Here is a 12,715-nt window from a genome sequence, read left to right on the forward strand (position 1 = left end):
GAATTCGAACCGATCGATCCCGGGTTATGCCTCTATTTTTCTCGGGATATAGACATATCGATATCTAATGGCTTATTTCTAGAGCTACATAGCACGCAATGTCTAATGACTAGCGCCCGAATGGGCCATCTCCAACAACATGCTTTCGTCATACTCATCACATCGCTCAGTACCGAAAGCCTTGAATTGTATACCCGAGTCTGACAGTAAAGGTGGTAAGCCGTCCTGGGGTGGGGGACACACGTGATGATTTGATCATGGGTTCGGCGGGGTCAGGGAAAAGGGGTTCGTTCATGTAGGTAGATATGACGGAGGATGCTCAGGAGCCCGGAAGACGTCATGTAGTCTTCTTCTTTTGTCTGGCCTCCACTTCAGCCTTGATCTCCTCCATAGCCTCGTCGATCTCGCGCTGGGGATCCGCCGAAACACCCAGTACGGGTTCACGGCCCGAGAGGCTGTCTTGGCTTATAGAACGCGTGAGCCTGGCACCAGTCTTGCCTTGGCGCTCTTCCAGCCGCTTCCTCAACATTTGCTTGGCTGGAGAAGCAAAGAATGCTATGGAAAGTGCGGTTCCCACAATGGTGTAGAAGTAGACGCGGCCCCACACGAGAATCGAGCCAGACAGGTCCAAGACGAGAAAAGGGGCCACAACGAAGGACATGCCGAACTGGGTGACCACGAACGACAGCAAGTCGTAGTAGACCTTGTTCGAGGTGGGTGAGCCACTGGCGTCGAGGAAGAACGCACGGAAGTACCGACGATAATCTGCGATGCGTTAGTTGGTATGTTGTTGTGAGAATCTTCTGGTTCCTTTTCTTCTCTTTGCAAACGTACTCTTTGCCACGGTTTGGACGAAGCTGGCGAGAATGAAGCTGAGATAGTAGCCAGGGTAGAATCCGTGCCACAAGGCGCTGGTGCCAAAGGTGATGAGACTTGCGCGGAAGCCAGGCTTCTTTCCGATGGGCGTGACCCGAAGGTAGACATAATTTCTCAGCCAATTGTTGGTATTTATGTTCCAGTTGCCAAGGTAGGCACGGGTATTTTGAGCCGTTTCGACTCCCCATGGGTTGATATTCTGCAGCCTATTCCACGACACCTTGCCGGTGATGGGATCAACGCCGTTGTACCCCAAGCCGGCCAGAATGCAGGCGCCCTCGGTCAAAGACCAAACGCCGTAATACTTGAGACGTGCCGTGAATCCTGTCATGTGAAGAAGCCACACTCTGCGTAAAAAGCCGTGTTCCATGTAGGAAGGGCCCGTCAAGTAGCCGATGGGGTAGTAGCTTCCAAGAAACATGAAAAGACCAATCCACCCCAGGCCACTGGCAGCTTTCCAGGCGGCAGGGGTGCCACTGCGAGGAATCTTTCTCTTCTTGCGCACAGGAGGCTTCTTGGAGGGATCGACCTGGGCGGGAAGGTCGAACATGGTAGTGTCTATCCACTTGCGGTAGTCGGCATAGTCAAAAGCAGGGCCGGCCAAGAGTCCGGGGAAGAAGAGAACATATCCAGCATAGTCTAAGATGCCAGGAATTTCCACAAGTCTCCTTTCCTTTTGAAACTCAGACAGCTGATCCTCAGGGAGCGTACCATCAGCTACGTTCCAGCAGAAAGCGCTGAGCTTCATGAGCAGAACCATCTGCGCACCAGTGATGTCAACGGACGAAGGGCTATCGGCGATTTGACGGGCAATATGGCTTATCGACATGTGGCCCATGACAAAGGCAAATCCGATCCATGGCATGAAGGGACTGGTGCGCAAATACTTGGCGATGCAGTAGACGCCGACCGAGCTGATGGCGAGAGTGCGCACGCCGCCCCATAGGTCGAAGAGTCCGACTAGGTAGAAGGCAGAGGTACTAAGTCGTCGCAGTCAGCGAAAATGATCTGGACGACCGCGCTGCGCCAGAGCAACGAGACGCATACCATATTATGAATAGGTTCTTCAGGTTTGGCCTGCTATCTGGGACTCTCTTGAGCAGACCGGCCAGGGGGTATGATATAAGAAACGACAGGACGAGCTTGACTGCGTGAACGCGGACGTCAGTGGACATGCTGCTCCCAGCGCGGACTGTGCCATGGCGTCGTTCGATTATAGGCAGCATGGGGGTACTGACGTTCGTCTGGAGATGCGCCGAGGCGCGAGGAGAGCAGTTCGAACGCTGTTTGATTGCAGGTGGTTAGCAAAAGAAGTGTGTCGATGGCAGAGCAAGAGATGGAGCAAGCTAAGTGGTGGAAGGGGCTGGGCTGCCTACGCTTGTTGATAAAGGGCAACATGTTGTATGCGAGCGACGAGCTCGATTTTTACAAGCAACAATGAGGCAAGTAAGAGTATGGGCGATGTGCGACGACTGTGATCGACTGGTGCTCAGTCCATTTCTCGCTCCTAATACGCGACGAATGGGCACGACAGGGAAAAGAAGACAGGTACGACGTCGCCTGATCGTCGAGGACGCGTCTCCTGTAAATATCGTGGTGAGGGCGAAAGCGGCCGGTCTTGGGATTGGATCATGTGGCGGCGATTCGGGACGGTACTGCGTAACAGCTGCGAAAAGCTGGGATGAATTTCGAGGAGAGCTAAGGTGACGGCGGGTCGTCCCAACCTGACAGGAAATTGCCGACGTCCAGAGCGAGTTGGGAGGATGGGGCAGGCGCACGTGTGATGGGACGGAATCGGATTCGAGTTGAGTAGGGCAGTGTGATTGTTTTTTTTTTTCCGTGGGGTTCCCGCTGTACGGTACCTTAGGTAGGGATAAACTGACGACCTAAGGTATTTGCTACATACTCAATATCAAGGTTCCTTTATAGAACAAATACATATGCATCTAGCTCTCTGTCCAAAGAAACAACCACCCACTGGGTTTCCAAACCACGCCCCACGTGTCTCGCAAACAAGCAATAAATGACAAATTCAGCCCTAGCCGTTGACGGATAATGGTGCTTTAACTCTGAATTGGATCTGGTTCGCTTTCAATATGTTTGGTGATGCACATGCTTGGGGCCAACCTTACCAGACTACCTACGTCACCTTACAGCATTGAAGGTGAGGCGGAAGGCGAGGCACTAGCAAAGTACTGTAGGCTTACATAATAATATATTGTCACAGGCAACGAGACCCAAGACTCAACCACCCACACGTGTTCTCACCGCCTCATCTTGTTGAACCCAACAGCATGCGTTATTGTCATGACATTAAAAGCATGGCTGCCCTGCATCTACACGAAATAAATGACATACCGTGTGAGGTTCCAACGCCCGCCGCCCGTGTCCACTTCATGCCGCGCCACACCTCTCCCTCTTCCTCATGAAGGTCTATTTCTGAACAGTATAGCAACAAGACACGTACCAGCCCTGTGAGCTCGAGCACGTGCTAGGTCAAGTTTTGAAAAAGGGTCTTACAAAGTGCTCTGCGATTCACTTGCCACTAGTGTCCCAAATCAACGACAAGCTAGCATGCTAGACTTTTTTATTCCACGGTATTGTCATCTCCCTTATGAGTTGGCGTCCTTGTTGCTCTGAGAGCTAGCACTCATGGGTTGTGTTGTCGGCAGAGACATCTTGGAAGCTTCCGTCTGTCGGATTCTCGCCCAAGCGTAGACGATACCACTGACAAATCCGATGATGATGGCAGACACGCTGCCAAAAGTGACCGGTGCGTCAAAGAAGACTAGCCCACTGATGGCGATAGGAAGCTTGTTCAGCGCGCCGACGACCGAGTACGTCGTCGAGGACGTCACGCGAATACACCAAGCCGAACAGTATGAGATGAAGATAGCGCAGAGACCGGAGTAGATCATGCCAATAAAGAGGCTGTTGCGCGACTCAGTGGGAAAATTCTTGGCGACGTTGGCTGAAGACCAGTCCTCGGTCAAGAGCGTGCAGACGATGAGGACTGGGATAGTCAACAGATTATTGTAGAACATAGCTGCGTAAGTTTCTTGTCAGCGGTACCGTTCATAATGCAAATAAATCATCCGCAAGCTTGCTCGTAGCCACTTACTGTCCCAATCCTTGAAGTTCATCTTCTTGATAACTTTGCGCATGCCTAGGACGTAGGCCGCGGTGCAGCAGACGTTCATTCCCATCCAGGCATATCCAGCGTTGAGGGTTGAGACGGCAGCCGAAGCCTCAGCAGTATGCGAGCCACCACCCAAAGCGTGCTGGACATCAGCCCACGCGGCAACAACGGAACTGAGAACCATCAAACCAAACGACAGGAGGGAGAGAGGGGTGACGCTGCCGCCAAACCACAAGACCTCGCCGTATGCAATGACGATGATCGTGAGATTCTTGAAGATAGTGTAGACTGGTACAGAGAGAAATTGAAGGGCCTTGGTACCCGTGTAAATCATGCCAACGAGGAGAATCGCAATGGGAAACCCTGTGCGGAAGTCAGCAGGTGCAGCGTTATGACCTTGTCATGAGGGTTTAAACCAACACTTCTTCGCTTTGTTCGTATCGAAGGGGGCCAAGTTCGTGATCATTCCAAGGTTCTTACACACGAGGATGGTGAGGATACAGACGATTGACTAGACCAATGTCAATTACAGAGGTTCCATCAATCAAAAGGGCGAAGCAAACAACTGGCATACCTGAATGGCTAGGTAGAAGAAGTTCAAGTTCCAGAACTGGCCGGAGACGACGTACTTATTGACGACGGTCATGCTGATGGAGGAAAAACAGTACGCCAGAATGGAAACACCAGGGCTGTTGTCGATCTTGCTCAAAGGCGAGGCCAAGTTGGACCTTGGCCTCGGAGGTGGGCGCTGGGAAAGGAAGCCATCTTTCTCTCCGCCGAACGAGTCGTTCTTGCGGAGTTCATAGTCCTCGTTCTTCTTGTCCGACATGGTCGATATTGAACGAGGTGTCGGGACCGAACTTCTGCTCGAGGATGCAAGTTGGCTTCAACGACACTGGCGCAAGCTTAATGACTGTGGCTTCGGAGAAGACGATTGCGCCGGTTTAGTTCGAAAGGCTGATTGAGACGACGGCTCAGGCGCGTGGATCGGTCAAGGCCAAGGGATGGGATGGAAGAAAATTCAAGCAGTTGAAGTCGTCGGCGGGCCGGTCCTCGTTCACGACGATTGGCAATAGAAGAGCGAGATCTGGCTGTTGGTTGGGACGAAGGTTCGAAGGAAACGGAGTAAAGGGGGCACGTAGATAATCGCGAGCGAAGGCGGACGGGACGGGAACGCAGGGGAATACGCGTGCACCTATCAAGGGTCGTAGATTTTTGTGCCACAAATTACCATAAGGTACCTTCGGTAGATACCTACCTACCTTACCTAGGTACCTAGTATAGTGCACGGTATCGCACCTCTAGAGGTCTCGGTGGTGCAGCGCCCAGGGCGGGCAGTACCTTACCCGGGCTTGGAACACTGGAGTGCGTCAGCTCCTCAAGCAAGGGGTCCCGCAGACCGGGCTAGTACATAGGTTACCTTAGTTGCTTAGGTACATACCTAAAGTACCTAAGTAAGGTAGGTGGTTTGACCCCGATAAATGAATTAGCTGAGTGTTTCTCTCCTTACCGACTACCAAGGACTTGCCACAGTTTAATCTACCCCAGGAATTCTATCACAGAAACCTCCACGTGAGAGACGCTTAAAAGCCCGCCCTTCTTCTTTCGTGATGGACGTATCAAGTGAACACAGCGCTGCACAATCAGCAGCTGAGGGAGCAGCCAGATCGAAATTGCAGCTTCCAGCAAGCTGCGATCCGCCCCAAAGCGATGGAGCGAGGAAGCAGCTGGTATGGGTGGTAAGTCAGAAGTGCTGCCCATCGATCAGAACCTCATCTTCAACTTTGACCCCTTGCAGATCTTCGGTGGGACTGGACACATGGGCAGGTCCCTTGTGAAATCCGCCTTGTCCCATGGGGATTTGGTTACCTCGGTTGGCCGAGTCTTCGAGACGAGTCCTGAAGATATGGCTGCGCAAGATAACGACAGCTGCCTGGGACTCTTATGTGACGTGCGAGCCAGAGACTCGGTTGCGCGCGTGATAGACCGCACCCTGAACCATTTTCAGCGAGTTGATGTTATCGCCAACTGTTCAGGCTACGGTGTGATTGGTGCTTGCGAAGACCAGGACGAGCACGAAATTCGCAACCAATTCGAGACAAACTTCATGGGCACCCTCAACATCATCCAGGCCAGTTTGCCCTACTTTCGCCAACAAAGCGCCGGCCGTTATCTTATTTTCAGCTCTACATCCGGCGCGCTTGGTGTGCCTGGCCTAGGTCCGTACTGTGCCACCAAGTACGCCGTCGAGGGTCTTATAGAGGCCATGCTGTATGAGATAGATTCCTTCAACGTCAAAGCAACCCTGGTCGAACCAGGATTCGTGCGGAGAGATGAGCCGGACACAACGGCGGCACCTTTGCCAACATGGGGTCACTTCCTCATCAAACCAGCGAGCGAAGCCTACGCTCAAGCAACATCGCCGGCTCTCCACGCCAAACGAATGGTCCAATGGCTCGGGGATCGGCAGCCGACGAGCGCCGTCAAGTGTGCTGAACTTGTTTGGCAGTTGGCCCACTGCTCATACCCTCCACTGAGGTTGCTTCTTGGGAGTTACGCCATTGAGAGTATCCGTGACAGACTACGATCCGTGACCGAAGAGCTTGAGGATTGGAAGCACTTGAATTTCCCCATTTCTCCCGAGGCTGGTGTCGATGGTGAAGGGAAGGATAGCAGGCCTGATCAGGATGAGAGCATGGTTGACTCCCAGGACACACAAAGTCAAGTTACGACATGAGAACGTCGAAAAGTCCAGTCACGTTATCGCAGTGACGTTTTGTAGTGCGTGAATGTGCCAAGCAGTCCATCAGGGAATGTAAGGCCGCCGGTGCAAAATCAACCCATCTTTCAGAGGCATGTTTTCCTGCAATGGCACTGGCAGGATGCTCACATGGTTCAACGTCTTCGCTCTGAAATCCCAGCGAGGTCACCAGATCCTTTGCTGTTGGACCCCGCAGAAGCAATCGCGCTGCGTCCTCAGCACATGTTCACACACTACCACGTCAACTGCGGCGCATATTGACAACAAGCTGGGCGGCTCGGGGCATGAGATACTCTCTTGCGAGGCAAGCAGTTGGCTCTCTTTACTGTTGCTGCTACGATACGTGTATACTGTCGCCGTATGCTCTGGTGGGGCTCTAGCAGTTTACGCGATTATGTTCTCACCGTTTTTACATAGTAGTAATAGGACTTGACTCCTTGCTAGGTCTCGATGGAACAGAGTTATGCAAGCAACAGCAGACTGCTGCTATTATTATGACGAGTACAAGGAACATGTCAGGGCAAGGGCTGTACACCAACTTCAGCTCCATAGAAGAACGCCGTCCATAGCGGGCCAACAACAACATCATGGTTGCCGACCAAGCTGTCTAGATGATAGGTAGCCAGAGCATGCGAGTGAGCGTTCTACATTAAGATGTCAGACATCCTCGTAACAGATATGGCATGGGCTCGTCCGGCCAGAACGCGCCGTACTTGGACATAAGTTGTGTAGGCCCTTCATCGTGGCATACCTACTTATCTGATGCCGACCGACCTGAACCCGCTGGACCTTCTCTAATTTTGGCCCCTTACGCAGAAGACCCACTATCTAGGTACTGCTGAACGTAATCTTTCCTGTAAGGGTTCACGTCGAGATCCTCAGTCCTATTCAAGGGCGTCCACTTGGGTTCTTCCTTGAAAAGTCTCATAGCCTTGATGTACTATGTAGTTAATCAGCGATACTTTCGTCGATGCACAAGCCTCCAAGGCACTTACGTTGGACTCGTCGGTGGTGAAACGATGGTAGATGCCAGCGGGAAGGATGATGAGATCGTCCTGTCGATGATCAGCCGTGGACGCGCCACATCGCCGTTGTTCCACACATTCATCGTACCTTCTCCACGCAAATGCGAACCCATTCATCACCTGCGCTCCTCACGTCGAAGTACCCATGCCCGTCGCGAACGTAGCGGATCTCCTCGTCCTCGTGCAGATGTTCGTGGAAGAACGACTTAACCTTTTCTTCATACACGTCGCCCATCGTCTCTGGGGAGACGATGATCTCGTCCCTATTCTTATATCCGCGTTTGGAGGCGAGCTTATTGACACCGTCGAGGTTGGGGATCTGATGGTAGTAGACGCCGAGCTTTTCCAGCTGGTCAACCGTGACCTCCTTGCCTGAGTCGTGAGCTAGGCGCTGGTCGCCCTTCAACACAGTTTGTGGTTAGCGAACGTGTTTCTTCGGGTCGGATAGGATAACTCTAGCAGCAGCGGGAAGGGTCTGCTCTAACGGCTACTTACATCGAGATTATCGTACCAGTAGGCTTTCATCTTGGCGGGGTATTTTTTTGATGGCTCGCAGTGCAAGCTGAAAACGGAGAGAGCTTGAAATTGTCTGCAGCGATAATTATAATGATTAGCTTCAAAAACATCTCAGGGGTAGAAATGCGCTCATACTTAACTCCTGACGAGACGGCTCATGGCTGTGGTGACTTGTCGACAGTAATCGAGGAGACAAATGTGATGACCTGGGGTCAGGCAGTCGGGAACTTTTTCAGGAAATGACGCAATAGGCTCTGCAGGTGGGGTAATCGGTATGTGCGCGCCGCAAGCAGCACCATGGCGTCCAATCTTCAACGGCTCGGTCGTCAGCACGTGGGGTTACCGCCAGGTGGTTCGAATGGAAGTCCCGGGCCTGGTCCCGATACATAATGGTTGTCCGCAGCCGGCCCGTGCGAACTCCCGATGCATTCGCGAGCAGTGAGGAATGAATCCATGACAGATATCGATCAGGGTTGGATTGTTGGGCGGCAACCAAACACACACGTAAGTACACGCACGCACACAAGCATGCCAAGCTGCCAAAATAACCCTTTCAAGGGTGGGGGTCGATTGTTCTATACTAACTGAAATATGCGATGTGCTCCAAGCTAAATTCTATCGTACTTTTGTGCTCCAGAATCCACCCACGACTGGATGCTGTGCTAAGTAATGGATGGATGGAACCACAGTGGCGCGAATAGAAGTGGTGCAGATTCGCAACTCGATGACCCTAACGCCGGAACCATGCCAATGCTGCGAATGCCCTCGTCCTAACCGTTCTCCTTCGCTGAAGTGATGTCTCATCGGACCTCTGGGGCAAGCTCTGGTCCCCCGGCAACAACAATGTCGTTGTTGATGCCATCCGCAGTCTCGTCCATTACCCGTCGTTCGAACAGCCGTCTCCACCAGCTGGGGGGATCAAACGGCCGCGAACCGTTATGCAATGGCGGGTAAACATCAGAGAAGAAGTACCAGATGTGGCCAATGACGACACCCATGATTTCATCCTTGGGAATGGAGCCATGCAGGATCAGGCTGAAGGCCATCAGAACCCACGGAAGGTAAGGGGCAGTGAAAACCAGCAAGCCTAGGAAGCTCAGTCTCGTGTCCGGATTTCTTCGCGACCAAATGTAAACCAGTGTGGATGAAAGGGGATGTCCTAGGAATGGCATTGAGACCAGGGGTGACAAGAGCAGCAGGCTTGTCATGGCGTAGACGAGCAGCCAGGAGAAGTGGGCGGGCGAACGACCCGATGATTCTTCGAGTAGTCGGGCATAGCGTTGTAGGAAGTAGACGTGGAAGAGGAGATCGAGGGAGAAGGGACCGAAGTAGAGGAAGGTAGTCAGCAAACGCCAGTACTACGAGAAACGCAACGAGTGGTTAGCTTCTCGTATCTCCGAGATTGGGCTTTCCAGGGTAGTAGGGTGCTGTTCGGACGAGACTAACCTGTGACTTGGCAAAGACTGCGCGGAAGCTGTAGAACAGCTGGAACGGAGTGACCATTTGGCACTGCACTAAAGCACTTGTGAGGACTGTGGCGGTCGTCCACCATCTCGTGCAGATGGGCATTTCCCAGAACCACGTCTCCAGAGGGAAGCGACCCCCGTCGCCCATCATCTGATCCATGCTGTGCGGTGACTTGCCGGTGTGGTGGTGTGGTGTGCTTCACAGAAGGCAGGTTTGAGATATGAAGTATGTGCGCATTTCCCGGAATCGAGGGTCGGTCGCAAGATGTTGCTCGGTCAGAGGGAGCAGAGCGGGACTCGGATCGGTCTGGTTCGATCGGTCGAACACGATGTGTGTTGGGAGAGAGGTGAGGCTGACAGCTGAGCCTGTGGGTGTGGGTAGGAGAATGAACCAGATGAGTGGGTAGACGACGGTCGTTGCTCGGACAGATAGATTTAATAGATTGAAGTATGATACCGTCAACTGGCGGTTTTCAAACGTGCAGTCCAAGTCCAGCTGAGGTGGGTAAAAGGTGAAGGTAGTTAATGTAAGGTAGCGTGAGGTGGCCTTTGAGAGACCCGTCCATCAGCTCTGCGCCCAGAACGGTCACTGACACCTTCCGTCGCCAATTACCTACTTACCTATAGATACGATGGGTGCGGGTGCGGATGACGGTGCGGGCGGGGCAAGACAATGCTGTACATCGTAGGTAGGTCGGTACCTCAGGTAGGTAGCGCCGTGACCGTTAACGGCGTCGCTTGAAGTTCCGCTGGCTTTTTTGCATTTAACCGTTCATTTTCTCCCATTACTAGGTACCTAAGGTAAGGTATGTTGACTCGATATCCAACCTTGATGTACTATCTTACTTAGATGCATATAGTACCTAGGTACCTAGGTAAGGTACCTAGGTAGGTAAGTAATGGAAGTTGGTAGACCCCACCTGCCTTGGCCGCCGCGCGCCTGGCTTAATTGACTCGCGCGAGAGACACGCGAAAACGCGCTGTCGCATTTCCCCTGATCGCAAACTGGCGAAAAATCGCGGGGCTGGCAATTGCTTGATTACCTGCTGCCGCACGCTCCTGGGCTTCACCTGTCTATCTCCCTGACTTGCAACTTCCTGTCACCTCGCCCAAATCTTTCAACTTGACAAGACTTGTCGCGCTTTTTTACACTCACAACGCGCTCGCCTACTGCTTTCCCTTCGCATTGTATTCCCTTTCCATTGGCCATCAAAGCTCCAATCTGCTATCGGACAACCCTGCCTGACGACGTCGGTTTTTGCTCGACACTCTTTTCACCACCAGCTCCTTACCAGTTCCGACGCCACGGCAACGTGCTTCAGTGCCTGCGCAAATCTCCACGTCAATCATCTATCTGGAAATATGCCTCCCAAGAAAGCCAGGCAGTCTGACGCCAGCCGTCGTAAATCACGACAGAGTGACGTCCAACGTATGCTTTGCCCGGCCCGGCCACCAAGCTGTCTTTCCACCTTGTCCAGTTCACTTACCACCACCAGCTGGCGATCCGATCCCTAACCGCGGAAAGAGACGTTACAGACCCGGGACTGTGGCTCTGAGAGAGATTCGAAAGTACCAAAGTGGCACTGATCTTTTGATGCGTCGACTCCCTTTCTCTCGCCTGGTAGGTTTACTGTGCACTTATAGACAGCACGTATCTAACTGTATGATAGGTTCGCGAGATTGCCGAGTCAGTGAGACCCCGAGGCGAAGCCATGCGCTGGCAGTCGCACGCAATTCAAGCCCTCCAAGAGGCCGCCGAAGCCTTCCTCGTGCATCTGTTCGAAGACACCAACCTGTGCGCTATTCATGCAAAAAGAGTCACCATCATGCAAAAAGACATCCAGCTTGCCAGACGTATCCGCGGTGTGTGGGGAGGCTTGGGCTGAGTGTCGCTCTTTGTTGCGTGCGAGGAACACTCGCTGGCCTTGCATGGCCCTCGAGGACCGGCAGCGCCACGGTCTCTTCATCTTTTCCATCTCACGTTTGCGCGGATACCCAGGGCATTAGAGGGGTTGGCGATGTCGAATTGTTTGATTTTGGCACGGAGTAATCGGCGTTGACGGCGTCGGCATGAAATCCAACTGGCAGAAGCCTATTGGAAGTGAGCATCGAGCAAATGTACTTATTAGGGCTTCTTTCGCATAGCTTATGGGCCAAATGAGGCCTGGAATTGTAATGTTCGAGGGAGGGTGCTCTCTACTGTTTAAGCAGCTTGCAGTTGGGTTGATGCGTGCCCTCCTGTGATTGGATTTGAGTACTCGGTACATTCCCACCAGAAAGTCGGCAACCTTCCATTACCTAAGCGATGTTGAGGTACATGAGAGATGTACCCTACGTCACTGGCCCTGCAAACACCTTCAGCGACTGGCCGACATCCACAGCTCTCAGCTTTGTCACCAACAATAGCCCCCAACCCAACAGACGAGCACAATCTTTCTCAATGAGCCGTCTATTTTCTGCTGGAGTTCCTGGTCGCCGCCTGGTCCTGCCCATCTGCACTGGTGTTGGCGTCACCTATTCACTTCGATGCCAACGCGCGCCCATCTACTTCGACACCTATCACACCCCGAATACTTCGCCAGCCCCTCGTGTGCAAAGCTGTTTTCACAGAGGCCTAACTCCTGAAGCCATGAGACAGCTGTCAAGCGGTAGCATTTCTGGTGCGCAGCTCATCTTGTAACGAAAACAACTTAACCTGCTAATATTGTCAAGGTCTTGGCGTCGGTCTCCTCGTCGGTTTCCTGTCGCATACGCTGGTCTTGCTCTCCGGCCTAGCCATGTTCGCCTTTTACGTACTGACCGGCTCATTCCGTATCCACATTTCACACCTGCTAACGTCGCCATCACAGCTTGCCCGTAGATGTGGCTTAGACTTGCCTCGGCTGCTGGGACTGAGGGAACGACTGAATAAGGCCACGTTGGGCAGGCCTTT

At 52.7% G+C, this 12,715-nt stretch overlaps 5 protein-coding genes across 5 annotated transcripts; 1 reads left to right on the plus strand and 4 right to left on the minus strand.

The window, feature by feature from the left end:
• Positions 1–337: 337 nt before the first annotated feature.
• On the minus strand, positions 338–2,102 carry CkaCkLH20_13165 (MBOAT family protein; the record flags this gene model as incomplete). Its single annotated transcript, XM_038895876.1, has 3 exons — positions 338–765; positions 835–1,856; positions 1,924–2,102. 3 exons carry the CDS (start codon positions 2,100–2,102, stop codon positions 338–340), a joined length of 1,629 nt encoding a protein of 542 aa, XP_038738815.1.
• Positions 2,103–3,488: 1,386 nt separating this feature from the next.
• Positions 3,489–4,844, minus strand: CkaCkLH20_13166 (uncharacterized protein; the record flags this gene model as incomplete). Its single annotated transcript, XM_038895877.1, has 4 exons — positions 3,489–3,922; positions 3,998–4,378; positions 4,436–4,526; positions 4,590–4,844. The coding sequence occupies 4 exons, from the start codon at positions 4,842–4,844 to the stop codon at positions 3,489–3,491; spliced, it is 1,161 nt and encodes a 386-aa protein (XP_038738816.1).
• An 861-nt stretch (positions 4,845–5,705) lies between these two features.
• CkaCkLH20_13167 (short chain dehydrogenase reductase) lies at positions 5,706–6,752 on the plus strand (the record flags this gene model as incomplete). Its single annotated transcript, XM_038895878.1, has 1 exon — positions 5,706–6,752. The coding sequence occupies one exon, from the start codon at positions 5,706–5,708 to the stop codon at positions 6,750–6,752; it is 1,047 nt and encodes a 348-aa protein (XP_038738817.1).
• Positions 6,753–7,584: 832 nt separating this feature from the next.
• On the minus strand, positions 7,585–8,326 carry CkaCkLH20_13168 (ARD/ARD' family protein; the record flags this gene model as incomplete). The annotated part of the gene is made up of 4 exons (XM_038895879.1): positions 7,585–7,716; positions 7,772–7,831; positions 7,890–8,201; positions 8,297–8,326. The coding sequence occupies 4 exons, from the start codon at positions 8,324–8,326 to the stop codon at positions 7,585–7,587; spliced, it is 534 nt and encodes a 177-aa protein (XP_038738818.1).
• A 791-nt stretch (positions 8,327–9,117) lies between these two features.
• CkaCkLH20_13169 (ER-associated proteolytic system protein) lies at positions 9,118–9,943 on the minus strand (the record flags this gene model as incomplete). The annotated part of the gene is made up of 2 exons (XM_038895880.1): positions 9,118–9,675; positions 9,764–9,943. 2 exons carry the CDS (start codon positions 9,941–9,943, stop codon positions 9,118–9,120), a joined length of 738 nt encoding a protein of 245 aa, XP_038738819.1.
• Between the last annotated feature and the right edge of the window lie 2,772 nt (positions 9,944–12,715).

Source organism: Colletotrichum karsti, assembly GCF_011947395.1.
Source record: "Colletotrichum karsti strain CkLH20 chromosome Unknown Scaffold75, whole genome shotgun sequence".
Classification (NCBI taxonomy): domain Eukaryota; kingdom Fungi; phylum Ascomycota; class Sordariomycetes; order Glomerellales; family Glomerellaceae; genus Colletotrichum; species Colletotrichum karsti.